We start from the raw sequence: 27,525 nt of genomic DNA, 5'->3' as shown, positions 1-27,525 counted from the left end.
CTCTACCCTTGACTGATTCTTCCTATAGTCACAAGATACCTGCCAGAAGCAATTGGAACTATGTGGTTTCTCATTTACATACAGTGAATCACTCCAGTCATTAAATAAAATCCATAATTTTCACTTTATTCTGAAATCAGTTCATTACTGTGGCAGGGATGATGCCATTTACATGGTAAAGACCAGTGATTCGTAATCCTGCCTGTACAGTAGAATTACTTGGGGAACTTCAAAAATGCCATGCCTGGACCCTAAATCTAGACTTTTTATGAGGTGTGTGTTGGGAGATGGGCGTTGGGGATGGGAGATGGAGGCAGCAAGGGTTGGATAGGATGCCAGCATCAGTTCTTTCCTAAAAGCTCTCCACAGTCTACTGTGCATCTGGGATTAAGAAACGCCATCCATCCCTAAAAGGCAGTGTCAGGTCCTGCAGTGCACAGAAAATGAGGATGAAAGGAATGTCCTTAGTTACTTCGATGACCATTGTTACTGATGAAAAGAGATGATTTGAGATACCATTGAGTTGAACTTCTCACTAAAAACGCAAGTGCAACATATATTTGACACTTGTTAAGACGTTTATAAAACTATCACAATCTTAAGGACAAATATTGTGCTTGGAAAGAGAGCAAAAGGTCTTTCACAGATTACTGTATCAGATGTCACCAAGTATGGCATTTGTGTATCGGACATTGGAAATTTCAGAATATCAGTGGCTTTGCAGGGTTGAGCAATTACTGTCACAGGTATTAGAAGGCAGCATTTACTTTGTGTCACAATTGAACAACATCACTCATATGCAGAGACTGAGACAGGGTTTGTAATATGCATGGAGAAGAATTTGGAAACTTTTTGTTCTGTTTCTCATGGAAGACTCATGACACAGAAGAGAATTTATTATTATCGTCATCATCACCGTTATTGCTTTTGTTATTTAGCTGGAGATTATTTTGTGAGTCATGACATAACCTGGGAAAGGTGCGTTACAGTTAGACATGATGGAGCATCAGTCACGTGTGCCGCAAAGGGGCCACTTTCTCACAAATCAGACTCTGTACTTGTATATCATTCCACAGAAAAGATTTAGCAAATGTATGTGTTTCCTGGTCTTGACTGAGTGGGAGGGAAATAGTGGAAATCATATCTATAATCAAATCACAGCCCTAAGGTGCCTGCACAGTGTGAAGAATGAACAGCGTAAGCACAAGTCCTGCCACCCCACGTTGAGGTGTAACGGCTGTAGAACGGGAAGGATCTCAAGTCGGCTCTTAAAATGAAGAGGCTACCTAAAAACATTGCCTCCTGGTCCTGATCATCAGCCAGGGAGCACCGTACCTTGACTTGCAGTGAATTGCTCCGTGACAGTATCATGGCAATATGCTAAGTATTTTTAATAGTTTCGAATATATCTTCATGAAGTAGGATAGCTTTTAATGTTGGAAATTAAATAATTAGGGTTTTTTAAGGAGATTAAACTCTGGTGGGATTTCTTTTAACTGCCCAAAGTTGTTCTTTTCCAGCATGTGAATTTTCACTCCTGGTTCCATTGATTGAGTTGTAACTGGAAGGCTGATTCCATGGGAGTGGGGAGCACCAGGCTGGGTAATGCAGTGAAATAACGCCTACACACTGTGCCTGGTGGATTAAACGAAAACCAGCCAGAACCGTCTGTGCTGTAAACACTCCAGTTACCCTGTTTGCCTGGATCTATCTGGGACTTGGAAGGCAGGAGTCAGGAACTGTTATGAATTCCAAAAGGAATTGACCATGTGTATGGAGGAACAATCCCTGGAGGAACAAAGCCTCAATAGCATACATATTAACTAACTACCATGAAGCAAAACATTTATAGATATTTAGTTGAAATAAAGTTAGAAGGTATTTTTTTTAAGTTTCTAGTAATCAAGCACTTTTAACTGAAATTTATTGTGTAGCACACATTAATAATGTGTGATTAATGTAAGATAAATATTGTAGTGTGCATGTGCTAAAGGTAGAAACGTGTTATTGGTATTCTCTTTATTTAATGTGGTGTCTTGCCAGGATGACTGAGTCTGATTATATCACTTGGTGCCCATGTGACCTTGACCAAATTACTTAACTTTCCTGTGTCTCAGTTTCTTCCTTTTGAATGGGAATAAGTATCTTTCTCTCAGAAGGTTGTTGTTCAGTGAGATGATAGGTGTTGTTTACTTAACACAGGGCCTAGCCTGTAGTAAATGCTCAGTAAATGTTGGCTGTTACTGTTGCTGCTTTTAAAAGTAAATGTCAAAAAGCTTCTGAGGGCTGTAATACATTCACTCATGACATGAGTCTACCAACCCTCTTTTTTGTTTATTTTCTTCAGTATGCTCCTGAATCTCTGATTTCCAAATTCTTTTACTCTTTTCAGTAAACTTAAACCTGGATGTTGGGAAAGGGACTATAGCATTTAGATGCTTTTATTCTCCTTTTTTCAGTAGAATTTGGATAATTCTTATAATGTTTCTGAGTTTCATCATTTTCTTGCTATATCCTCCTTCTGCATTAATATGCTACACAGTCATGGTGTCTGGAACCATTTAGACAAGGTTCATATCTTTGATTCATCTCTTACCAGCTATGTGACTATAATTTACTGAGCCTTAGTTTAAATATCCCATAGCATTGTTAAAGAATTAATATAGTGTCTGTAAAATGCCTGGCATGCATACACATACACATATAATTTTTGTTTTCTGTTCTTCCTGTGTTTACCAAATAATTTAATAAATGGGCTCTGGTATCATGAAAAGAGTTTATTAGAAGAACTGCCACTAACTCTGGGAAAATTCTTGTTAAAGGGCTTCAGATCTACCCATAGAGTTATTTTGATAACCAGTGATATATTTTATATGAAAATGCTTTGTAAACTGCAGACAAGTAAACAGTTTTAGGTACTGTTCACTTGTCTGCAGTTTAATCCTTTGTTTGAATCCTCTGTTTGAATCTAACTGGACATTTCTGTGAGGACATTAGTTTGCCATACAGCCCTTTGACCTGGTAATTGTTTATTGCCAAAACTCCCAGTACCTCAGATTTGAGAACCACTTAACCTTCACTGCAGTTCCTAGCCATATTATTGTATCCTCAAGTAAAAACTAATCTTTTGAGGCAGGGCCATTCTGCTCTCCTCCCTTTGGTTACTACCTACCTACATTTTAGTCACTGCCTTTCATTCACTGAAAATTTAGTATCTGGCTCACGATGTTTTCCCAGTCTGAGTCTTGTGACACTCGTGAAGGGTCCTGTACACTACAGTTACCTTGACGCCGTGAGTTAGATCTAGCGAACTTTACTTCAACATTCATGGTGGTCATTCCCAGGACCCATTACGGATCTAGCATAGCTCCAACTCTGAATTTTTAAGTTTAAGCAACCCATGATCTGATGACAATTTCTTCTTCTGTTACTTAGCATTACTTTACTTGATCTTTGGCTTTATCAGTATTTCATTCTCTACAGCTCTCTACTTTCTTAGTGTCTATAGCCTGTTTCAGTTTTTTTCCGACTCAGGTTAGAGACTGTCATTTATTCTCTTCACTGGTGCTCTTACCATTATCCTCAGTGTTCTCACCCTCTTGGGTCTTGATGCTAAGGCATGGCAAACCTTCAAGTGTGAATCGGCCTACCTATATTTTCTATGTCTAACTTAGGCTTCTGGAAAAAAATAAATCACCATACTTATACAGATTGTTATGATTTGTAGATTGGACCAATCCTTCTATAGTAGGCAGTGATCCTCCTGGTTTGTAGTTTTGAACTATTTGATTTAAGACCTTTTGAGAATGTGATGAACGACAAAGGCTGTCTCTTCAGAAAAACAGAGATAAGAATATACCCTTAAAAGTTGGCTTCCAGATTTAGAAGATTCACAGATCTCCTGAAGTTCACTTTCAGACTTCCTAGAAGTCATTTGGATCTGGGTTAAAAACTTCTGGTCTAGGTTTTTATTTTTTCCATTCACCACCGTACCCTTTCCATAATCTTTAAATTCTCTCCTCATCCATTTCCTTCTTCCTCTCAGCACGTGACCTCTGTTCACATCACAGCAAAAATAAAAACATTAGATGGGACATTCTTCAGTCCAGCAACTCTGCCAACCTGCCTGCATCCATACTACTTCTTTCCTCCTTCTTCATGTTACACTGAAAGAGGGGGCTGTTCCTGTCCATGCTGTGAAACCTCTCTGCCTTTTCCATAGGGATCTAGTTCTGTTTCTTGTCTCCCCTCTGAACCATATGTCCTTGTCTTTACTCACTCTTTTAAACTTCTGCAAATTCTTAAAAAGGACAGAGCTTCCCCTTCAGTTCCATTTTCCCTCTAGCTGTTGGTTCTCCTTTTTCCCTTTTGTGCTGAGGTTTTTGAAGGGGTTTTGCGTTAGTCTCTGACCCCACTGTCAACTCTTCCTTTGCTACATAGTGTTGTGCCTACTGCACCAAAGAGACTTCCTTCTTGCAAAATCAGGTGGTCATTTGTATCTGTCTCTAGAGCATTCAGCATGTACATTATTTCCCTATTCTTGAAATGACCGTCTACATACCACATTTTCCCAGAGTTCATTCTTTGTTATGTCCTAGATTTTATGAGCTCTTCTTCTTCCTCTGTCCATACCTAAATGTTAGAGAGACTTACAGTGAAAACTATCTTTTCTCTCTTCCTCTTCCTAGCTCTCATTCATTCTCATGCTTAAGTGAATGTTACCACCATCTACCTTGTTACTCAAGCAGAAAACCTTCATTGTCCCATGTCAATCATTGCCAGAGTCTGGTCAGTTCTATTCCTTACAGAGCTGTCAAATCCATTCATTCCTTTCAGTCCACACTGTTCCTATTTCAGGCCTTCACCATAACTCACCCAGATTATTGTGACATTTTCTTAACTAGGTTTCCAGCTGCTAGTCTTGCCTCTTCCCAGTTCATTTTTCATTGCAGCCTGAATAATCATTAAAAAAATATGTAATTTAAAAAACTTTAAAGTATTATAACTACATTGTCTCAAAAACAGAGCTCTCCTATTATGTATGGACTATTTCTCGTTATAGATGATGTTTACTGAAAGTGGTAAATAAAGTGATATAACGAGGGTTACAAGGATAGATATGATGAATACAGGGATGCAATTTATCATAATAGTTACCATTTATTAATTGTTAAATGTGTACCAGACACTGATCCAGGCCCTTGACATATGTGAGCTTCTTTATTGTTCATAGGAACCCTATGGGGTAAATACTGTTTAGTATTATCTCCATGTAATAGAAGAGAAAACTGAAATACAAAAAGGATGAGTAACTTGTTCAAAGTCATGGTACATTGCTACTACATGGTGGAGCCAGGATTCACACCCAGGCAGTCTACATCTAGAGCCTGAGCTTGTAGCCACTGCTGCGGTGCCTCTCATGATACTGTATTCTAATTCATTAACTACTGTATATGTCAAAATCTAAAATTACAGTTCAGTGAAAAAAATGATAGAAAAGAAAACATAAAAATAATTGACAGTTCAGTGGAAAAAAGTAGAAAAGAAGACATAAATTTAATTGTTTTGTATGGTTCTTGGATTGAATTCCTGTTAAATCAGCACATGATTTTTATTTCACCTGACAAATATTTATAGAGCTCTCTAACTTGCCATTCACTATATAAGGTAACATTTTCTTTTTCTTTAAAAATAAAGGTAGCACCAGTCTTTCAGAAAAAGTAAAAATTATGTGTCCATAGTTAGGGTAGTAAACTCAAGAAATCTTTTTAATAATCTCCTTAAAGTCAGTGATTATGTCTTTTTCATCTTTGTGTACCTAACACATAGGATGGAGACAGGCATGTAGTACCTAAATAAGTGTTTGCTGAATATTTTTATTAGTGCCTTTTATCTCTTCTATTTTTTATTGCATTGTTTATTGTTTTTTATTTCAGTTGGGTCTTGTAAGAAATTGACTTAATTTTTTTTTTTTTTTTTAACCTAGGGGATGTCCCACTCTTGTTCAAGCATTGCCAGGCCCTAGCACACAAGTTACTGCAGGCAGCAACCACACGGCAGTACTTTTAATGGATGGACAGGTCTTCACATTTGGAAGTTTTTCTGTAAGAAATTTTTTAAGCATTAATAATATTGCATTGTACCGTTGCCTTGCAATTGTCTACGTTAGCTATTTTTTCTGGTTTCAGTGAAATTCTTGTATTATAATTATTGCATATGCATATTTCCTGTCTCCACATCCAACATACACAAAACCTAACAGACTTTGCTTTGAAATGATTTTCTTCTCTAGTGTAGCATTAGAATTTATTAAATTTAACAGCTGTGTTAGAATACTGGACATGTTTATTCCAGGTCAGAATCTGTTAAGCATTCAGTAGAGCTAATTCTGTCACTGAAAACTTATTTCCCAACTAGTTTGTAAAGAATCATTTTTCTTAACATGTAGAATTATCTTTATTTTAGAACTTTTTAAAGGCCTGGTTTTCTTGTTAGATTTGTTTAGAATTATAGTTTACTTTTTCCTCTCCCTCTCTGTGTCTCTCTCTGTTTGCCTGTCTGTTTTGCTCTTTCTCTTTTTTGCCAAAGCTTGAAAAGGTGAAGATGCTCTGAGAATTTTGTATAGTTTGGGCATAGTAGAGCTCAAGGAAAAGCTTAATAAGACTGTGCTAATAAACCTGTACCATCTGTGATGTGGGTAACTATTCAGAACCCTCTAACCTAAGTCTCTGGGATGTAATTTGTAACTCTTGATTTTTTAAAAATGTAAATGTGAACTTAAAAATATCTCTTACCTGGAAATGATTTTAAGCTTACAGAAAGGGTCCCCAAAATAAGAATAGTACATAGAGCGCCCATATATTCTTGAATCAGATTCACCTATTGGTAACATTTTGATCCGTTTGCTTTATCACTTGTACATTCATGCTCTCATTCTCTCACGTACTCTGTATGCATGTGTGTATAAAACTTTTTTTTTCTTGTCTTTTAAGAATAACTTGCATACATTATGATCCTTTACTCCTTAAATAGTTTGTGTTTGGTCAGTTGATCCGGTAATTCTTTTCTGGCATTTTTCCCCTCCAGTCTAGGATCAGGCATTGTATTTATTTCTCATGTCTCTTTAGTCTCCTTTAATCTGTAACATTTTCGCACCTTTTCTTTGTTTATTGTGACATTGACATTTTTGAAGAATATGGTACTTCTTTTTTTTTTTTTTTTTTTTTTTTTTTTTTGCGGTACACGGACCTCTCACTGTTGTGGCCTCTCCCGTTGCGGAGCACAGGCTCCAGATGCGCAGGCTCAGTGGCCATGGCTCACAGGCCCAGCCTCTCCGTGGCATGTGGGATCTTTCCGGACCGGGGCATGAACCCACGTCCCCTGCATCGGCAGGCGGACTCTCAACCACTGCGCCACCAGGGAAGCCTGGTACTTCTTTTTTTTAACAAAAGTTTCCTTATTTTTGTTTCTCTAATATTTCCTCATGTTTACATTCAGGTTGTGCATTCCAGACTAAAATACCATGTAAGTGACATTGTGTCCTTCTCAGGGCATCACATTCGGAGGCACAAAATGCCCACCTGCCCTTCACTGGTGATGTAAATTTTGATCACCTGTAAAATTTTGTTTGATTTCACTACTGCAGAGTTAGAATTTTTTCACTTGAAACTAATAAGCAGTCTTTGGGTTGACATTGCTAAGTTTTTTTTTTTATATTGCATATGATTTATATGGAGGAAGATACAATAAGTTCTAGAAAGACAAAGAAAAATCATGAAAAACAGTACATAACGAAAAAGAAATACATAGTTATTAATGAAAACTGGGGTAGGTAGCAAGTATCAGCATAATGAATTTTTTTTTTATTTACCAGTTTCTGCTTTACAACAAAGCGAACCAGCGAACCAGTCATACACACACACCCACATCCCCTCCCTCCCGTGTCCACCCCCCACCCTCCCCATCGCACCCCTCCAGGCAGTCACAAAGCACCAAGCTGATCTCCCTGTGCTATGCGGCTGCTTCCCACTATCTATCTACCTTACGTTTGGTAGTGTATATATGTCCATGCCTCTCTCTCGCTTTGTCACAGCTTACCCTTCCCCCTCCCCATATCCTCAAGTCCATTCTCAGGTAGGTCTGTGTCTTTATTCCTGTTTTACCCCTAGGTTCTTCATGACATTTTTTTTTCTTAAATTCCATATATATGTGTTAGCATACGGTATTTGTCTTTCTCTTTCTGACTTACTTCACTCTGTATGACAGACTCTAGGTCTATCCACCTCATTACAAATAGCTCAATTTTGTTTCTTTTTATGGCTGAGTAATATTCTATTGTATATATGTGCCACATCTTCTTTATCCATTCATCCGATGATGGGCACTTAGGTTGTTTCCATCTCCGGGCTATTGTGAATAGAGCTGCAATGAGCATTTTGCTACATGTCTCTTTTTGAATTATGGTTTTCTCAGGGTATATGCCCAGGAGTGGGATTGCTGGGTCATATGGTAGTTCTATTTGTAGTTTTTTAAGGAACCTCCATACTGTTCTCCATAGTGGCTGTACCAATTCACATTCCTACCAGCAGTGCAAGAGTGTTCCCTTTTCTCCACACCCTCTCCAGCATTTATTGTTTCTAGATTTTTTGATGATGGCCATCCTGACTGGTGTGAGATGATATCTCATTGTAGTTTTGATTTACATTTCTCTAATGATTAATGATGTTGAGCATTGTTTCATGTGTTTGTTGGCAGTCTGTATATCTTCTGTGGAGAAATGTCTATTTAGGTCTTCTGCCCATTTTTGGATTGGGTTGTTTGTTTTTTTGCTATTGAGCTGCATGAGCTGCTTATAAATTTTGGAGATTAATCCTTTGTCAGTTGCTTCATTTGCAAATATTTTCTTCCATTCTGAGGGTTGTCTTTTGGTCTTGTTTGTGGTTTCCTTTGCTGTGCAAAAGCTTTGAAGTTTCATTAGGTCCCATTTGTTTATTTTTGTTTTTATTTCCATTTCTCTAGGAGGTGGGTCCAAAAGGATCTTGCTGTGATTTATGTCATAGAGTGTTCTGCCTATGTTTTCCTCTAAGAGTTTGATAGTTTCTGGTCTTACATTTAGGTCTTTAATCCATTTTGAGCTTATTTTTGTGTGTGGTGTTAGGGAATGATCTAATCTCATACTTTTACATGTCCCTGTCCAGTTTTCCCAGCACCACTTATTGAAGGGGCTGTCTTTTCTCCACTGTACATTCCTGCCTCCTTTATCAAAGATAAGTTGACCATATGTGCGTGGGTTTATCTCTGGGCTTTCTATCCTGTTCCATTGATCTATCTTTCTGTTTTTGTGCCAGTACCACACTGTCTTGATTACTGTAGCTTTATAGTATATGACATTGTTAAGTTTTAAGGTACCTGCTTCTCATCAAAATTTCTCTCTAGATTTTGCATCTGTTGATTGTTCTTGCCTGAGCCAGTCTTTACTATAATGGCTGCAGAAATGATGATTTTTCCAACCCCAACACCTCGTCACATTTACCTGTCAGCCCTTTGTGTTTTACTCTAAGCAAGAGCCCATTTAATATTTGTTTGTTTGCCTGTCTACTTATTATTGGTGTAGACACATTTCTCTTTTTTCGTGATTACTGTACTTAAGTATTTGGGTGCTTATATTGTCTCAGATTTCGCCAGTGGGAGTCCCTTCACGCTGACTTCTTTGTTCTGGTGACATGCCTCATCGTTTTTTTGAGTACTTCCTTACTTCCTGGCATAACAAGTTGTTCCAGGCTTATCTGTATGAGTCCTAGAATCAGCTATTTCTCTAAAAAACCTAGGTTGTTTTTAGTGGGGAATAGTACTAGACACCAGCTGAGCACTAGGTGTATTCACTGCATCCCCAGTACACATCTCTGTGCATATATACATACATACGTGTATTTTAGAAATAATAAGTCCGCACTGATACCTCTTAATTCCAGCCCATTCCCATAGGGTTCCTTCTTACCTTGTCTCATTCCATGTTTATGTCCCTTCTTCCACAGTAAGAATCCTGGCTCCCAACAATATCAATACGTTTATCTCTCATTCACTCAGTCCTAAACTATGTCTAAGATGGTTTTATGTTTGCTTTGCCCACACTCCTGTACAAGCACACTCCCTAACACGAGTCCAGGATTTGTTTATCACTCTTGCTTCTGCCCACCCTCTCCCCGGCTCTCGCCCCCTCTCGCCCGTGTCCGACCCCAAGACCGCAGGTATACAGTCACATACTGCGTTCATAGGTTACTTGGATTCTTTCCTCCCACCCCCTTGCAGTGGGATTATGTTATTCCTGTGGAATAGAGTTGGGTTCATTTGTCTTAGTTTTCTTTTTCTTTAAACTCTGTTTAATATGGATAAAAATAGGTAGAACTAGCAGATTCTTTGTAAAGAGTGACAACAGCCAAGGATCACCTTCCTTCCCTTGTTCCTGAAAACGGGCCCTTTTACCAGGTACACTTTGTCTCACCCTGTCCTGGGACAGGGGTTCATCTCCGTAAAGTGAGTAAGCTCTGATCTCGGGTGGGGGAGGAAGAGGGATGACCTTTCAGCATGGAGATAACTTTGGCCTTGAACAATGAATGAGGGAGGCTCCAGAGGAATGCCAAAGGTAAGGCAGAAAAGGGACGGATTAAAGGACTGTCACTGAGTGGGGCTCCTCTTTTCCCTCTTGTAACAGTCTTCCTGGCCCTTTGTAGGAAGACAGTGGTTTAACTGCTGACCCCTACCGTGTCCTGCCGACTTGGAGCTCTCAGACTTCCAAGGAGAGTGGTTTGTGGTCCAGTGCGCTGTTTCCGTTTGCTTTTAAGTTTAAGGGTCCCTCCTCCCTCCCACATTCTTAGATGGAGTTTTATTTTTTGTATGTGTAGAACCTTAACATGTTTCCAAAAGTTAAGTCACACAAAAATGGTATACTCACCCAAGTGTCGTTCCCTCCCCCACCTCTGGCATCCCTACCTCCCACCGCTTCACGCCGTGCTTGTAGCTTATGAAGTTCATTGTTTTCCAGTTTCTCCTTCCTGTGTTTATTCTTTTAAAGATTAATACATAAATAACCACATACACCGTCTATCTATATCTGCATTGATGTAGGTATAAATATGGGATGTATATATATACATATATATAATTACTTCCCCATCTTTATTTTTCAAAATGTAGCATTTTATATATACTCTTCTGTACTTTGTCTTTACACTTTACTGTATCTCCTAGAAATCATTCCTTATCAGTTCATAGGGATCTTCCCAATTCGTATTTTACATTTGCATAGTACAATTGTGTATATATCTTGTAGTTTATTAAATCAATTTCTTGTGCTTGGAATAAGAAGTATTTCTAATATTTTGCAACAATAACAATGAATATTGTTAGAGGTGTACCTCTGAGGTAAATTTTTCGAAGTAAGATTGCTGGGTTGAAGGCTAATGCCTGTGTAGTTTCGTTAGATAGTAACAATTCCCCTCTATTTTGCATTCTCAAAACAGTGTCCGAGAGTGCCTGTTTCTCTACAGCCTTGCCAGCAGCATGTGTTGTCCCTCATACCTTTTAATTTGTGTCAGCCTGATGGGTGAGCAATCGTCCTGCGTACTTTGAAGCCTTTTTCCTGTGGCTGGCACTGTGAACCTTCAAGCCCTTGCCCGTATCTGGCATTTTCACGCGGAGGTTCAGGTTTTCCCTTGGGGGATGATTTTGCCAGTTCTTCCCTCTGTTCCCTTCTTGAGCCTCCCCTTCTGTGCCCGGCACCCTACCTCCACCCTCTGGTTTCAGGCACCTTAAAAGTCCTGAGGTCCGGGCCTCCCTGGTGGCGCAAGTGGTTGAGAGTCCGCCTGCCGATGCAGGGGATACGGGTTCGTGCCCCGGTCTGGGAGGATCCCATATGCCGCGGAGCGGCTGGGCCCGTGAGCCATGGCCGGTGGGCCTGCGCATCCGGAGCCTGTGCTCCGCAACGGGGGAGGCCACAACAGTGAGAGGCCCGCATACCGCAAAAAGAAAAAAAAAAAAAAAAAAGTCCTGAGGTCCATTATTTCCTGATACTGCTGAAGGCTTGAGTCATGTGTGGTTTTCTTTGCTCTGTGTGGATGTTTTTTTTAATTAGTTAATTTATTTAATTTTGGCTGAGTTGGGTCTTCCTCGCTGCGCACGGGTTTTCTCTAGCTGCGGCGAGCAGGGGCTGCTCTTCGTTGCAGTGCGCGGGCTTCTCATTGCGGTGGCTTCTCGTTGCGGAGCACGGGCTCTAGGCACGTGGGCTTCAGTAGCTGTGGCACATGGGCTCAATAGTTGTGGCTTGTGGGCTCTAGAGCGCAGGCTCAGTAGTTGTGGTGCATGGGCTTAGTTGCTCCGTGGCATGTGGGATCTTCCCGGACCAGGGCTCAAACCCACATCCCCTGCACTGGCAGGTGGATTCTTAACCACTGCGCTACCAGGGAGGCCCGCTCTGTGTGGATTTTATGTTGTTTTTGAGGGAATGTGAATGGTAGTGTTTAGAATCAAACAATCATCATTGTCCTCTAGTCCCAGAAGCCGTAGCTGTGAACCTCTATGTATCTAAATGTGGCTTATTTATAGCCATGTTCTGAATCCCATGGGGCCTGTCCAGGCAGCTATCATATTTTTAGACTGCTTTTCTTCACATGAGTTGGTTGATAGGGGAACAGATATTTATTTCAGTGGTCGATGAAAACTATGATTAGTCCCTTTTGCTCCCAGAGCATAATATACCCCTCCCTATGACGTACACATTCCGTGCTGCTGCTGTCATTTTGTCAAAACATAAGAACCTGAAAGAAGCTGAGATGAACATTGAAATTTCTCGGCTGCTTCTCCAATCCTGTGCTTGCCACTTTTCCCTCCGTTGGTTCAACCCAGGGGTTGAAGCTCTGCTGCTTTTGCAGTCAGTTTGTGGCTGTGTTTGTTTGCAGGGCTCCCGGCTCCCTTACGCTTTGGGTGTTTTGCTGTGATTTCCCGTTCCCGTTACTTGTAGTGAACCCTGGCTGCTGTGGTGCAGCATTGTCTGCCTTCCAGCGGGTTGTGGAAGGGGAATGCTAGGAGAGAGAGAGAGAGCTCCTGAGCCACGGGTGGGTGAATATTTCCCAATCCAACATTAACATTCTTTTACAGCTACTCGCTTGGTAGTGAGAAACTTCCTATTACTCTTACCTAACCAGGTACCTAGAGACAGCCATACTTTTTAAGTGAGTTCACAGTTACTTACTTAAGACATCATAATGATTCTGCTCTCTATCTTGAAAAATAAATGAAATAACTTACTAACACATGATCATGTGAAAAATATGTAATTTCCTAATTGTATTCACAGTGGCAGTATTCATTATTTTGGCCTTTTACCCAAATATTTTTAGACTGAGTTCGAGAGTGACATTTTATTGTACTGTCAACTTAAAATAGCAAAGTGACTTTTTAAATGAACAATTTGTATTACCAATTTTTTAACATATTGTGTATTTATTATACTTTTCATTTAAATGTTGGTAAAGACAATCACAGTATTTCAGGGAGATTTCTTACATGGAGAAATATTTCAACTGTATTATTATTTTTTTAATCATGTACTATGTGGTTTATTAGGGAGAGAATTCCTAAGAATAATAGAAATTATTTTACTCCTTTGTAAATGTTTGGTCCAAATTTCACATGAATTTCATTTATTAAAAAATATAGCTAACAACTGATGAAGAATAATGTCTCATAGAGCTATTTTTGTCTACTGTTTCCTTAACTTTATAAAATATTATAAATTGTTTATCCAGTAGTATTGTTAATATGATTTATTTAATCTTTTAGAAAGGACAACTGGGTAGACCAATTTTGGATGTGCCATATTGGAATGCAAAACCAGCTCCCATGCCTAACATTGGATCAAAATATGGAAGAAAAGCTACCTGGATAGGTGCAAGTGGGGACCAGACTTTCTTACGAATTGATGAAGCACTTATTAATTCGCATGTGCTCGCTACATCAGAAATTTTTGCCAGTAAACACATCATAGGTAATACCTCAAACAAGCAAATGTCCCTCCAAAATAGCCTTGATAGTAAACGGTCATCTTTCCCTATTATGAGATGTAGTCCTGTGCTTTTGGTTTTCTTCTGTTTGAAGAAGTTTAAAAGAAGCTTCTAAGTGTCTATGTTTATATGTATCTATGTGCTGGAAGAATGAAGTAATTAGGAAAGTAGAAACCAAAGTACTTATAAGCTAGAGAGTGGTGGAAACATGAGCTAACTTGTAGTGGTAGAAAGCCTGTGCAGTGTATCGGAAAGAGGAATTTTTCTGTGTTGGTTGTTGTCAGATAAATGATGGAAATTAGTTTTATGGAGGGTTACATAAATCAAACTTGGACGTTTCATTGAGACCAAGGTGTCGATTTATACTTGTGTCCATGATATCATGAATAATTATATAATAGAGTAGTATTGTGTAGAAATTAAGGGCATGTGTTGTGGACTTAGACAGTCTGAGGTTTTAGTCCAAATTCTGCTACTTAAAGGTTTTTAGTTACTTAAATCCCTCAGTCTCAGTGTCTTCTTCTGTAAAATGGAGATAGTAATAATACTTACCTTATAGGAAATGCTTATCTTATAAGTTCGGGGAATATAAAAAGGTAATGCATCTTTAAAATATATAAATACTTTGTCCTAAGGCTTGGTACCTGCTTCTATATCAGAACCTCCTCCATTTAAGTGTCTTCTGATAAATAAAGTGGATGGGAGTTGTAAAACGTTTAATGACTCTGAACAAGAGGATCTGCAAGGATTTGGTGTGTGTCTTGATCCTGTGTATGATGTCATTTGGAGGTAAGCTTCTCTGTTTATAAAATAGAGTAATAAATAAGTTTGGATCAAATTGTACTTTTGTGGAATATAAAAGTCATGTATAGGCAGACTTTGCATAGATGAGAACTCTCCTATTTAACTGTTAACTACACTTCTATCGCAGTGACTCTTGGGGACCTTTACTCTTGCTACCTTTAGTGTAGTGGTTAAAAGCATGAATTCTGAGCCAGAGTGCCTAGGTTTATTCCAGCTGCACACTTTGCTTTCTGTGTTGCTGTGGAGAAGTTACTTTGACTCTGTGTGCCTTACTTTTGTCATTTATAAAATAGGTATAATAATGGTACCTTATAGGCTGTTATGAGAACTTAGGGTAGAGGCACAGAGCAGGTGCTGTAGAAGGCTTTGCTACTCTCATTATAATAAGAAATTTTACTCTCAAGTGTTCTCTTGTTAATTATTTTTAGTCGGTCAGCATTCTTGTCTGTATTGTATAGAATTCACTCTATTTCCTGGTCCCGTAAATATCTAATCATTACCAGCTATGTAGAAGAAATTATGCCAAAGACAATACAGAATAAATATGATCAATGCGCTTGCCCTTTAGGAATGTATGTAACAAAATCCGCATATTGGTAGAGAAATATACAGGGTTATCAAACTCTGGAAATTATAAAAATGTAGAGATGGATACAGGTACACAGGCGATTCAAGAAATTATATTGTAACTTGTTTAAAATTTATTATGGTGCTTTATACACATATAATGAGTAAAGGAAAGAGTTATCCTCAGATTTGTCACTTTGAATGCTCATAGGGCGTGTACACTGCCCTTACCAGAGTGGCTCATCACAGGACTTAACCTTTTTTTCCCCTTTGCATTGTTTATTTGGCCAGCCTTAGTAGGAATCCAGGTAAGTGGAAAGGTTGAAGTGGCATGGTTGAGGAGAGGGAAGACTTCCTCTGTCTTCTTTCTTCTGCCCATTCCTGCTTTCATTTCCACCAGCCATCCCAGTCTTAAAAGGCCATGTTTTCTGTCAGTCCTGAGGCCTGATTCCTAGTGAAGGAATTATAGTGCTTCCCAGGTTGCTCGCAAGCTTGCTATCTCACTTGGGCATTTTGTGGGAAGACCTGGAGGCCAGAATTGAGTTGAGTAGTGCTTTTAGGTCTCCCTAGCAGCAATGTACAGGGTAGATTAGATAACGAGAGACTAGAGGTGAGTCGTGTCATAGTGATTCTTATGAAGACACGAGGTACTGAGAACCAGAATTAGAGTGGTCACAGTGGAACAGAGGGCGTAGAGAAACAAATGATGTAAAAATAGAATTGTCCTCAATTATTTACTGATTGGAAGTCAATGTACAAGAGACTTAGTTACCAAAGAGCAAGCTCTGGTTTGGACCTAGGTTTCAATTGATGTTTGATTTTCTATGATCCTTATATGTTTTATTTTTAAACGAAGTAAATTTGAATTAACAAAATAAAGTAGAAACTGGCAGTACGGAATTTGTTTCTGGATACATTTACTAAATTAGAAATGCGTTCTCTAAATTAGAGAGAACAGTAGAAGTAGATTCTAACAGTATAACTAGAATCATTTCCCTGGGGTCTTAACAAAACTCCAAAGTGCGGTATCCGATTACTTGAACCTTGCCTTTTTCACATGTGGTAGCAGTGGGCACAGATGATCTCAAATGCTTGCCAGGTCCTTGATCATTTACCCTTTATTCTAAAACAGAGATTAAAAGATGAAGGACAGTCTCCTCCTATGTTTGAGTAAAACAGCTGGAAGGTGGAGAGTTTGTTCCTTTATCCTGACTTCTGGCTGCTTTGTGTCCTTTGTGTTTTTCAGTAGGGTACGTGCATTTTACAGCTATCACAGACATTGCAGATTCAGTATTAGCTTACTTTGACTTTCCTTCCGGCCTGAGTCTGCCTCCTTTTGTATTCTTAACAATAACTTCTCCTGAACAATTAGAAACTTTTAACATTTGAAAAGAGCAGATAAATGTTAATAGCAATTTTATTTCCCATTGCAAAACTTACAAAACTAACACATGAATCTGTGTTGTTATTTTTTAAAAAGCAAAGCAAAAGTACAAACAGGAAAAATGATGTCCTTCTCCAAATCTTTTTCTTCCCCCATACCAAATCCCACTAGCCTTCTCTATGGGTCACAAGTATTAGGTTTGGTTTATATTGTTTGATACCTTTTTTTTTTTTTTTTTTTTTTTTTTTTGCGGTACGCGCGCCTCTCACTGTTGTGGCCCCTCCCGTTGCGGAGCGCAGGCTCAGGACGCGCAGGCTCAGCGGCCATGGCTCACGGGCCCAGCCGCTCTGCGGCATGTGGGATCTTCCCGGACCGGGGCACGAACCCATGTCCCCTGCCTCGGCAGGCGGACTTTCAACCACTCCACCACCAGGGAAGCCCCACATTATACTTTTAAGTATACTGTTGCTCTGTTATTCATGAAATGTGATCTATATTACTGTTTTGTTCGAATTATTTCATTTATAGTGACATAATCACTTTATTTATATCTTTAGCTCAGATATGGAAAGTCATGAGCTACGTTTTGTCCTGTTTAAGCTGGCCGTATTATTCTCTTTGTATTGTCAATTATACTTCACAGGTTTTATTATACTGTAATTATTCTCTTTCTTGCAAGGTTTCGACCAAACACTAGAGAACTGTGGTGTTACAATGCAGTGGTTGCTGATGCCCGATTTCCCTCTGCAGCAGACATGCAGTCCCGATGTAGTATTCTGAGTCCTGAACTTGCCTTACCAACGGGATCAAGGGCTCTCACCACCCGGTCTCATGCAGCTTTGCACATTCTAGGTAGGGTTGGTATTTGATGATCAGCTAATTTTCATTAATGTGTGCTGAGGATTTTTTTTAAGAGTATTTATATTTGTATATCATTCTGTCATGTTTGTTAAACAATAATATGCTAGGTGCAAAATAAGTTAAATCCTCTAACTTTAAGAGGTTTACCCTACAGAAAACAGTACATCAGACTTACACCAACAACCTGAACGATTCATATATGCCCAAATATAAAGCAGCCCTGAATATAATTTTCCTAATATGTATCTTGTAAAATAATGTTTTTGCTTAACTTGAATATATAAACTTTAGTGATGTAGGTTAAATATTCAAATGTATAATTATAATATTTAATTTTTATACATTATTTAAAATAAATTCTGTAAAATATGATATGAATTTTATAGTTACCGCTTCTGTTTCTTCTTCCATAATAGTTTTCCACAGCACATCACCTTCACTTCTAATTAATTGATTTGAGACATAGCACTTTTACAACATCTGGTAGCCATTGTAAGCATCCAAAATTAGCACCGATTAAGGTTATCTCAGGCTACTGTGTCTTCCTCAAATAGTTCTTTAAGAATCAATCTAAAGTGATTCAGAGAGTTTGATAAAAGGAAGAACCTTGTAGGGGCTCAAAGATTAAGCTATTCCAACTTTTCAGAGAGATAGTTTTGTGTGAAACATTGTCATATAGCTTATGTTTAAATATGATAATTACCCAGGCAGAGGGTAATTTTTATTGGCTGTAAAAGTATCTTCCATGAAATGTTAAAGCTTGGAATAAATTTGTTGAGCACATTCAGAATTTATTGTTTTCATTTATCCCCTCCAGCATCTCATATTATAAGTACTCGGGGAAGTTTTAATTTAGGGAGTTGAATTTTTGTTTGTTTGCTTGTAGGTTGTCTTGATACCTTGGCAACTATGCAGGATTTAAAGATGGGTGTTGCGAGTACAGAGGAGGAGACTCAAGCAGTAATGAAGGTTTATTCCAAAGAAGATTATAGTGTAGTAAACAGGTTTGAAAGTATGTATATTTATGTTTAGGAAATATTGTCTTATAAATGAAATGTATGGATATTTTAAAGCATAAGTTATCATTTGCATCTTTTAGGTCATGGAGGAGGCTGGGGTTACTCTGCTCACTCGGTAGAAGCTATACGTTTTAGTGCTGACACAGACATTTTACTTGGTGGTCTCGGTCTGTTTGGAGGTAGAGGAGAATATACCGCTAAAATTAAGGTAAGCAGTTCATTCGCACTGTTGCCTTTTGTGTTTGAAGATAAGTATTTTGACTTAATTTATTATTTTATAGAAGGCACCTTTGTATGTGCCTACTTTCTTGTAGCCGTTTTAATTTTATTTATTTATTTATTTTTGGCTGTGTTGGGTCTTCGTTTCTGTGCCAGGGCTTTCTCCAGTTGTGGCAAGCGGGGGCCATTCTTCATCGCGGCGCACGGGCCTCTCACTGTCGCAGCCTCTCTTGTTGCGGAGCACAGGCTCCAGACGCACAGGCTCAGTAATTGTGGCTCACGGGCCTAGTTGCTCCACGGCATGTGGGATCTTCCCAGACCAGGGCTCGAACCCGTGTCCCCTGCATCGGCAGGCAGATTCTCAACCACTGCGCCACCAAGGAAGCCCATTGTAGCCGTTTTAATGATAAGATGCAGGGGCATTCTGATTAGCTTTAAAAAGTTTTTAGCATTTTTACTGCCAAATACTGTGTAAACAGACGTCATCACCACAGGCATGGGGACCAGGGATGAACTGAGTAAGGGGATGGATTCCATCTGGTAGAGAGTCAAAAAACAATCAGAAGTCCTAAGTTTACTGCACTATTCATCTCAGAAAGGGCAACAGTTATACTAAGCAAAGGATGTGCTCAGTCTGAAAATTCACTAATAGCTTGAATTTTCTGTTGTCACATCATCCGATTTTGCTCTTAAAGTGAGAGAGACAACTGTAGTTTGTGCCTTAATTTCAATAGCAGCCTTCTTAAAAAAATTCTCAGTTAAATACTGCTGTAGTCTCAGTCCTTAAATTCCTTAACCAGTCTACAGAATTTAATCCAGTCAAGCTCTTCTTCGATATGGTTTCTTCACGTGGCTCCCAGGACACCACACTTCATTTTCCTCCCATCTCCCTGGCCGCTCTTCTTAGTCTCCTGCTGGCCACTCATCATCTTCCCGATCTCTAAACGCGGCAGTGCCGGAACTCAGTCTTGGACGTCTTTTTCAATTCTACTCACCCCCTCGGTGATCCAGCCTTACGGCTTTAAGTATTTTTTCTCTTATCACTCTCACACTTAATAGACCTCCAAAGATATATATATACAACTGCCTACTCTGCATCTCCATGTGGATAGCTAACAGGTATTTGGGATGCAACATACTCAGAACTAGGCTTCTGACCATCTCTCTAAACCTGCTGTTCTCTTGTCCTTCCCCATCCCAGTTAACTGACTCAGAATAGAGTTAACTTCGTTCTTCCAGTTGCTTAGGCCAAAAACCTTGGAGTCATCCTTGCCTTCCCTCTTTCTTTCACATCCCACATCCACTCTCACAGCAAATATTGTTGGCTGCACTTTGAAAATAAATCCAGGATCTAACCATTTCTAAAAACTGCCCCTGGTACCAAGTTGGTCCAAACCACAGCTGCTTGGAGCATTACAGTAGCCTCCCAATTTGTATCTGCTTCTGTCCTTGCTCCCTTCGGTCTGTTCTCAACATAGCAGAGTGATGCTCTTAGAATGTACACCAGGGTATGCCACTCCTCTGTTCAGATTCCTGCAGTGTCTTCTAGTATTAGAATAAAAACCAGAGGCCTTACAAGGGCCTGCAAAGCACCATCAGAACTGACTTCCATCACCACTCTGACCTTATGTTATACTAGTTGCTTCACTCTGACCTAGCCATACTGACCGACCCTTGTTCCTCACACGTGCCAGGCATAGTCAGACCTCAGGACCTTCACACTTGCTACTTACTCCCTCTGACGGCAGCTCTTCACTCTGATACCTGCAAGGCTCACTTCCTCTTTACCTTAAGATCGTGACTCCTCGGTGAGCCTATTTAAAACTGTAAATCCTCTCCCTTACCACAGACTTACTTCCAGTAGCCCCCCCGCCCCTCTTTTTTGTTTGCATTGTTCACCCCTGTATGCCCGGTTCTTAGAACCCTGCCTGGCACACAGTATGTGTTCAAAATTATTTGTTGAACATAAACAGGGGAGCCAAGTTAGGGGCAAATCATTTAAGGACCTTTATATCATGCTCAAAGAAGAAGAAAAACCATTGAAGACTTTTAGATTAAGGAAGTATTCTAATCAGATACTCATTTTAAAAAGACTGCTGTGGGTTATTCAAGAAAAGCAAAAACCCTTAACTTTGTGGAGTATGGGTTAGAGCAAGGAGAGAGTGGAGAGAAGAACTAATTAGTTCATATTGAACTCTTCCAGCTCGTAACACTGCTAAAACTGGTTGCACTGACAAGCTTTGGTACCAGCAATAGGAGAGATACAGAGCTGGTGGAGAGATTTGGAAAAACCATTCTCCCAGGGTTTTTAATCTGAGCGAGTAGGTGAATGGTAGTGCCGTTAATCAGAGCCGGGAAGGCAGGGGGCAGGAGAGATGAGTCACCTTACAACTGGGGAGGTTGAGCTGCCCGGGAATCCCAGGCGCAGACTAGGATCTGAGGTGGAGACAGATTTTTAGACTATTAGCATATATAGTTGAAAAATGGAGACCTCGAACAGAGTAATTGTCCAGTAAGTTTTAATGTCCCTGTCTCTTCCTTCTTAGGCTTTTACTCACCTTTCTTGTAGTTCACCTACTATAATCGTCAAGAGAAATAAGGATTTAAAAAATATGTATTAGTCCATTTTTTTAAAAGAAAAGATCCCTTCCTCATAATTCTCATTTACTTTCACTTAATTTCATAACTTTCCCTATTGGATATCTTCTTTTATTCTTTTCCTGTCCTCTGCGGTCCTCCCCCTTTTTTATAACTGTTTTTTCCCCCTTACTCTTTCTATCTCCTTTTCCCATGCCACTTGAGCTATTTTTCGTTACCTGTTTTCTTAAGGATCCTCTCCTTCTATTATTCCTCAGCTGCTATTTCTCTCGCCTTTTGCCCCCACTGGGTATTTTTCTAAGTGTTCCACAAGTATCGTTTCACTTAGTTCTCACAGTCACAATGAAGTAGGTACTGCTAGAGTCCATCTGCCTTTAATGGATGAGGAAACTGGGTGCTAGGATCTCACAGCTAGTTATGTGTTGGAGCAGAATTCTACTACATTTGGACGCTCACTTAGAACTTAGAGTTCTCCCACCTCCAGATGTTTATATCTGGTACAGAACATGTTTCGAGCATTTGCTATAAGTAGGCGAATATATAAACTGAGGAAAACTGAGGTTAATACAGACCATAAGACATGTGTTTCTTAATTTAGATATATAGATTTGTACATTTCACTAATAACTTTTTTTTAAAAGCAGGTACCCTTTTACATTCTGTAGTGTCCAGCATATACTGGAGACACAAAATTATAAACATATTATTCAGCAGACCTGCATGACTGAGTGACTGGGCACAATATGTTTTTCTCCTCTCCCCAGCTGTTTGAGTTAGGTCCTGATGGAGGAGATCATGAAACTGATGGAGACCTTCTTGCAGAGACTGATGTGTTGGCTTATGACTGTGCTGCTAGGTAAAGATTTCTTCAGTATTCAGTGTAATCCTTGCATACTTAACATGACATATTTATTATAAGTGAATAACGCAACTTAAAGAGAAAGTTCTAAATAATCTGTGATCACATGCTTAAGAAACTAAATTATATACTAGGTAACATAACTGTTGCTTTTAACAATGCTACATTAAAACTAATAGTACCCTTCATATTTGTATTTCACAAGATAAATTGACAGTTTCTACATTGAAGATGGAAATATACATATATTTTGCACACATATTTTCATGCATCACTTAGAGAACACCATATATGCTAGTGTTCTAGTGATGCAGTACAATTATTTACTACCGGTAACGTTATGTATACTGTGTCAAACAGTCATAGTGGGTCGTACTTCAAATCACCTGTATGCTCTGACACCAAGCCTGTAGTATTTGCTTGATTATAACATGCTTGGAGAGGTGGCCAGCTTTACTGAAACCTCTCAGGAGGTAACCAGAATCAGGATGTTTATTTATGAAGGTTCGTTAAATAATGAAGAAACTTAGATTTTTAAGAATTATCTCAAGACTGTTATGACAAGTTAGTGATTTGAATCAGGGAATATTATGATGGGAAAAAGAACGGATTTGGACTTCATGATAATGGTAGTATGCTGTCTTTCCCAATGATAGCTACATTAAGAAAACCTTCTGTGGCATTCATAAGCTTTTTGTTAATGAAAATGTATATTTTCTGAAAATGGTAGTAAGGCATTGAGTTTACTTTTAACAGACAAATACTTTTGAGAACAAAATAGTAAACCTAAAGAAAAATTTGACTGTTTCTTCACTTTAGGCATTAACCAATATCAGGAGACACTGTTTCAGTAACTTCTTAATGTTATACACAAATGAGGATTAGGGCAATTTCAGGAAAGTTAATTGATTAATTAATTTTTAACAAAGCCTTAAGATGCCATTGTTATCACTTTTTTGAGCGTATGATTGTGTGAGTCAAAAATACAGTGTATGGTTTTATGTATAGAGAATCATCTAGATTTTCTTCATTTGCCTCCTAACAAAGCCCAGATCCCTAAGGCTGGTATTAAAGGCCTTCCACAATCTTTCACAGCGTCTTTTTAAACTTTCCACCTACTACTTTTCTATATCTGTCTCAGTGCTTTAACCTAACTGGACACCTGGCCACTTCCAGACCCCGTTTTGTACTTTCAGACCCCTGCCGATCTGTTCATGACAGTCTTCCCCTTCCTCAACATCTTTATTCTTCTCTCTGTCCCAGCTACAAGCAATATGCACTCCTTCCACTCTATTACCTAGAACTTTGTAACTTGGGTATATCTTTATCAGATGCCCTTATTTGTATACATGTGTTTTCTCTCCTCCTAATTTAATAAACTTTTTGTGTAGTTACTGTGTGACAGGCTCAGTTCCAAACACTTTGTCTAAACTCAATTCCCAGAACAGTCCTAGCCTATGAGCTAGATATTGTTTTTATCCTGTTTTCAGATGACGAAACTTAAGTCACAAAGAAGATGTAGTAGTAACTTCCCCAAGGTCACCCAGCTAGCGAGTTACAAAGTCAGGCCTTGAACTCAGGCCATCTGACTCCAGAGCTCTCGAAAGACTTTAACTGAATACATGAACTTTAAAGTTCAAAGTTTTCCAACAAAGCTGGCATGTTTTTTTTAACAACAGTTAAAAAAAATTGTCTTATATTAGTATGAAAATTTTATAACATTTAAGCAAGTTTTAGAACTCAAGATGAGGAGGAAGAAATGTAATGCCATCACTGTAGCACCAGTAACTGTTATTTGTGTTCTTGTCCAAACTTTTTAGAATAGAGGTTTTTTAATGTTGTTTGACAAGAATCTTATAATAATACAGTGTATTTCATGTTTTGTTTATAAAGAATTTAAAAAAATAAATGTATGTAACAGAGGAGTACAAAGGCATTGTCTTTGATATGTTAATTTTCCTCTTAGAGAAAAATATGCAATGATGTTTGATGAACCAGTCCTCCTGCAAGCTGGCTGGTGGTATGTAGCCTGGGCTCGAGTGTCAGGACCCAGCAGTGACTGTGGATCTCATGGACAAGCTTCTATTACCACAGATGATGGGTAAGCAGAATGTTTAAGTATTCCTTAAGCAACTCCCATTTTTGTTAGTGGAATATTGTTTTGAAAGCTCAGAGGTCTTTTAGTAGAGTAAAAAATCTTTGTAGGTCTAGAGCGTAATATGACCTGCTAAAAATTAAATTCGTATAATCGCATGCCAAATTAAGGTAAGACAGAATGTGGAGATAACAGAACTGGTATTCTTTGCTCTTGTCAGTTGGCATTTGTTTGTATTTCTGGATGTTACCTTGTTTAAAAGCTTGTTTGCAAAATTAGAAATTATACAGAGGAAAATGACAAGGATAGGGAGTTTGGAAACCATGAAAAAGAAACATATACATGCCATAAAATTTGACAGTGCTTATGAAAATACTTTATAAATTGCAAAGCCTTAATGATATGAGATGTGATAGTTTCAATAAAATGTAAAGGGAAATTTACCGTTTAAATTTCAAGTATAGAGCACTTCCCAGTTTATAAAATACTTTCATTTATATTATCTTGTTTGATGCCCTCAGTAACTTTGTGAAGTGGTTATTAGCCCCGTTTTTACCCTCGGGAATAGAGAGACAAAAGGTGAAATGATTTGCATCAAATTGTATGGCTACTGTGTGGCAGAACCAAATCTGGACCTGGAGTTTCTTGACTCTAAGTCCAGCCTTCTCTATACTCTGTACTCTGATTCATGTGAAAGAGAAGTTCAATTTATTCTTTATTATTCTTGAGCATAAACTGTTTGAAATGGATAGAAGTTATGTAATCATATATTTCATATAGTTTCATTCAGCTCATAAGAGAGCTGACCAGAAAAAGAGCAGACTGATTTATGAGGTGAATTCTGTGTTCCTGAATGTTCAAGTAGAATGCTGAAGATAAATTAAGTCTATTGTTGTAACGTATCCTTTTCAGCTTACTCTAAGATTGTACGGTAGAACTGAGGAGACTGCTTTGATCCTGGACTGTATGATTCCCATATACAGTTCATTCAACCTTGGAATATCATAGCATTTTGAAGCTAAAGTTTATGTTATATCTATTTAATCAGATTTTAAACTGTAAGTTGAAATACTTTGTTAAAAGCTTATTGTTCTGGTTAAAGTTGAGTTTTAACCAGGAGGGAGGGAGCATAGCAGCTACTCACCTAGGAGATCCCAATCAGTTTCAACTCTTTCATTTAACCCATTAAGGCATTCAGAGCTAGAATTAAAATCAGAAGTGTCTTTTTACGTGTATTTTTGTCCTTGAAGAATGAATCTCTCTTCAGTAATGTAAGATTTGAAAGCATGATTGTTAAACTTTTCATTTCCTTCCATGAATCTTGAATAGTGTTGTTTTTGGTTACATTGTTATTTTTTCTCTTCTTAGGGTTGTTTTCCAATTTAAGAGTTCAAAGAAATCAAATAATGGTACAGATGTTAACGCTGGTCAGATACCTCAATTATTATACAGGTATTTAGCGTATTTATAATTAACATGGTTTATTCCTTTAATATAATGAGCTAGGATCATTGTAAAATATATGGCATAATAAGGGAGAAATTATTCGAAGCATTTAGCTACATTTAATAAAAACAGTTAATTTATGTTTTGTATATTTTTTAACATTTTTTTACCTCAAGTTAATTTTAATAAAATATCTCTAATGACTCAGATTATCTGTATTATGCCTATAACAGTATTTTAATAACTTATTTTTTAAATCTATTGATTTTCTTACCAATTTCAGAATGTTTTAAACTTTAAATTAATAAAATTTGTCTTAGAGAAATGAAATCTGAGTGTTAGTTGGGGATTTTAGATGTAGGCCTGGTTGATTTTTTCTACAGTTTTATATTTCTTGTTCATCTTGTGATGGAATGAATTGGAAAATCCCTTACTGCTGAAAAATTTCCACCTTTAATTAAAATATCAAACAATAACTTGCTCATATGATAATACTATTATATTTTAACATTATTTAAGAATTTTAATTACTTCATGGTAATTGAGACATATATGGGAACAATGCCTATGTGTGTGCCCATCTATATCTAGGTGATTACTGCAATAATTTTTAGGTTAAAGAATTTAAATAGATATAAACCCTCACTAAAAAATGGCATTCTTTAAATAGTAAAAATCAAAGGCAATACCTTTAGAACAGTGATTCTCTGTCTTCTATATCTTTTATACTAATATCTTTAAGAATCTAGATGGTATAACCTCACTTTTTCCAAGATAATATTTTTGTTTGTTTTTATACAATCTGCTATAGTCAGTGTTTGTAATATGTAGTATTATGAACATAGCAAGTTGCTTGGACTACTCCTGGGTACAGTGGTTGAGTAACGCTTTAATGGTAGCATTTAATAGTAACATTACTAGAGAACATAAGTTACATAACATTGTCTAGTAAGAGAAGAGAGTTTCTACTACCCAGTCTCACAAAGGTGAAATTTAGAAGTTGAGGTACTTATGTGCTAAAAATTTTGCTTAGCATTGGAAAATGTTTGTAAAAAGCCCCATATTGGGATTTTGCCTAACAAAAATGCTTAAATGTTTAACTTGTTTTGCCATTGCAAAAATGTATATTTGAGAAGAAAAATGTCTGTGGACTTTCCAACATAAATTTATGTGTGTATGCTACCTTCAGACTTCCAACCAGTGATGGCAGCGCTTCAAAAGGCAAACAGCAAACCAGTGAACCTGTACATATTTTAAAGAGATCTTTTGCAAGAACTGTCTCAGTGGTAAGCCATTTTTTAAAATTTCAGCTTTTCTGTCCAGTGCTGAGTTTTGTTTTGATGTTTAGCACTTAGCCACTTTTCTAAGAGTTTATCTTAGCATAGCTTTATAATTCAGCTTTGTTTATATTAGCTTTGACATCCCAGGCCAAAGAATATGCACATTTAAATAATGGAAAATAGAGTTGTTGACTGATTTTAACATACCTTGCTATTTCTGAAATACATGATGAATTTTCTTATAAATTATGTATGAACACATGCTGAAGGAGTTAGAAAGTGAAGGAAAAGTTGAGTGATATTAACCAAGAATGTTACTTTAATGCTAAAGAATTA

General features: G+C 38.1%; 1 protein-coding gene across 13 annotated transcripts in view; it reads left to right on the top strand.

Moving 5' to 3' along the window:
• The window catches only part of MYCBP2 (MYC binding protein 2), a 265,407-nt gene that overhangs the window by 102,564 nt on the left and 135,318 nt on the right, over positions 1–27,525 (top strand). For all 13 annotated transcript variants that reach the window (XM_082601985.1, XM_082601982.1, XM_082601988.1 and 10 more), the window contains 10 exons: positions 5,987–6,104; positions 13,837–14,041; positions 14,693–14,846; positions 17,492–17,664; positions 18,560–18,685; positions 18,773–18,900; positions 22,274–22,365; positions 24,335–24,469; positions 25,832–25,915; positions 27,099–27,195. In XM_082601985.1, coding sequence (XP_082458111.1) covers positions 5,987–6,104; positions 13,837–14,041; positions 14,693–14,846; positions 17,492–17,664; positions 18,560–18,685; positions 18,773–18,900; positions 22,274–22,365; positions 24,335–24,469; positions 25,832–25,915; positions 27,099–27,195 — 1,312 coding nt within the window. The remainder of the gene's footprint in view (positions 1–5,986; positions 6,105–13,836; positions 14,042–14,692; positions 14,847–17,491; positions 17,665–18,559; positions 18,686–18,772; positions 18,901–22,273; positions 22,366–24,334; positions 24,470–25,831; positions 25,916–27,098; positions 27,196–27,525) is intronic.

The sequence above is a fragment of the Mesoplodon mirus genome (assembly GCF_964341445.2).
Source record: "Mesoplodon mirus genome assembly, chromosome: 17".
Classification (NCBI taxonomy): domain Eukaryota; kingdom Metazoa; phylum Chordata; class Mammalia; order Artiodactyla; family Ziphiidae; genus Mesoplodon; species Mesoplodon mirus.
Note: the sequence above shows the minus strand (reverse complement) of the source record. Positions and strands in the feature narration are given on the sequence as shown.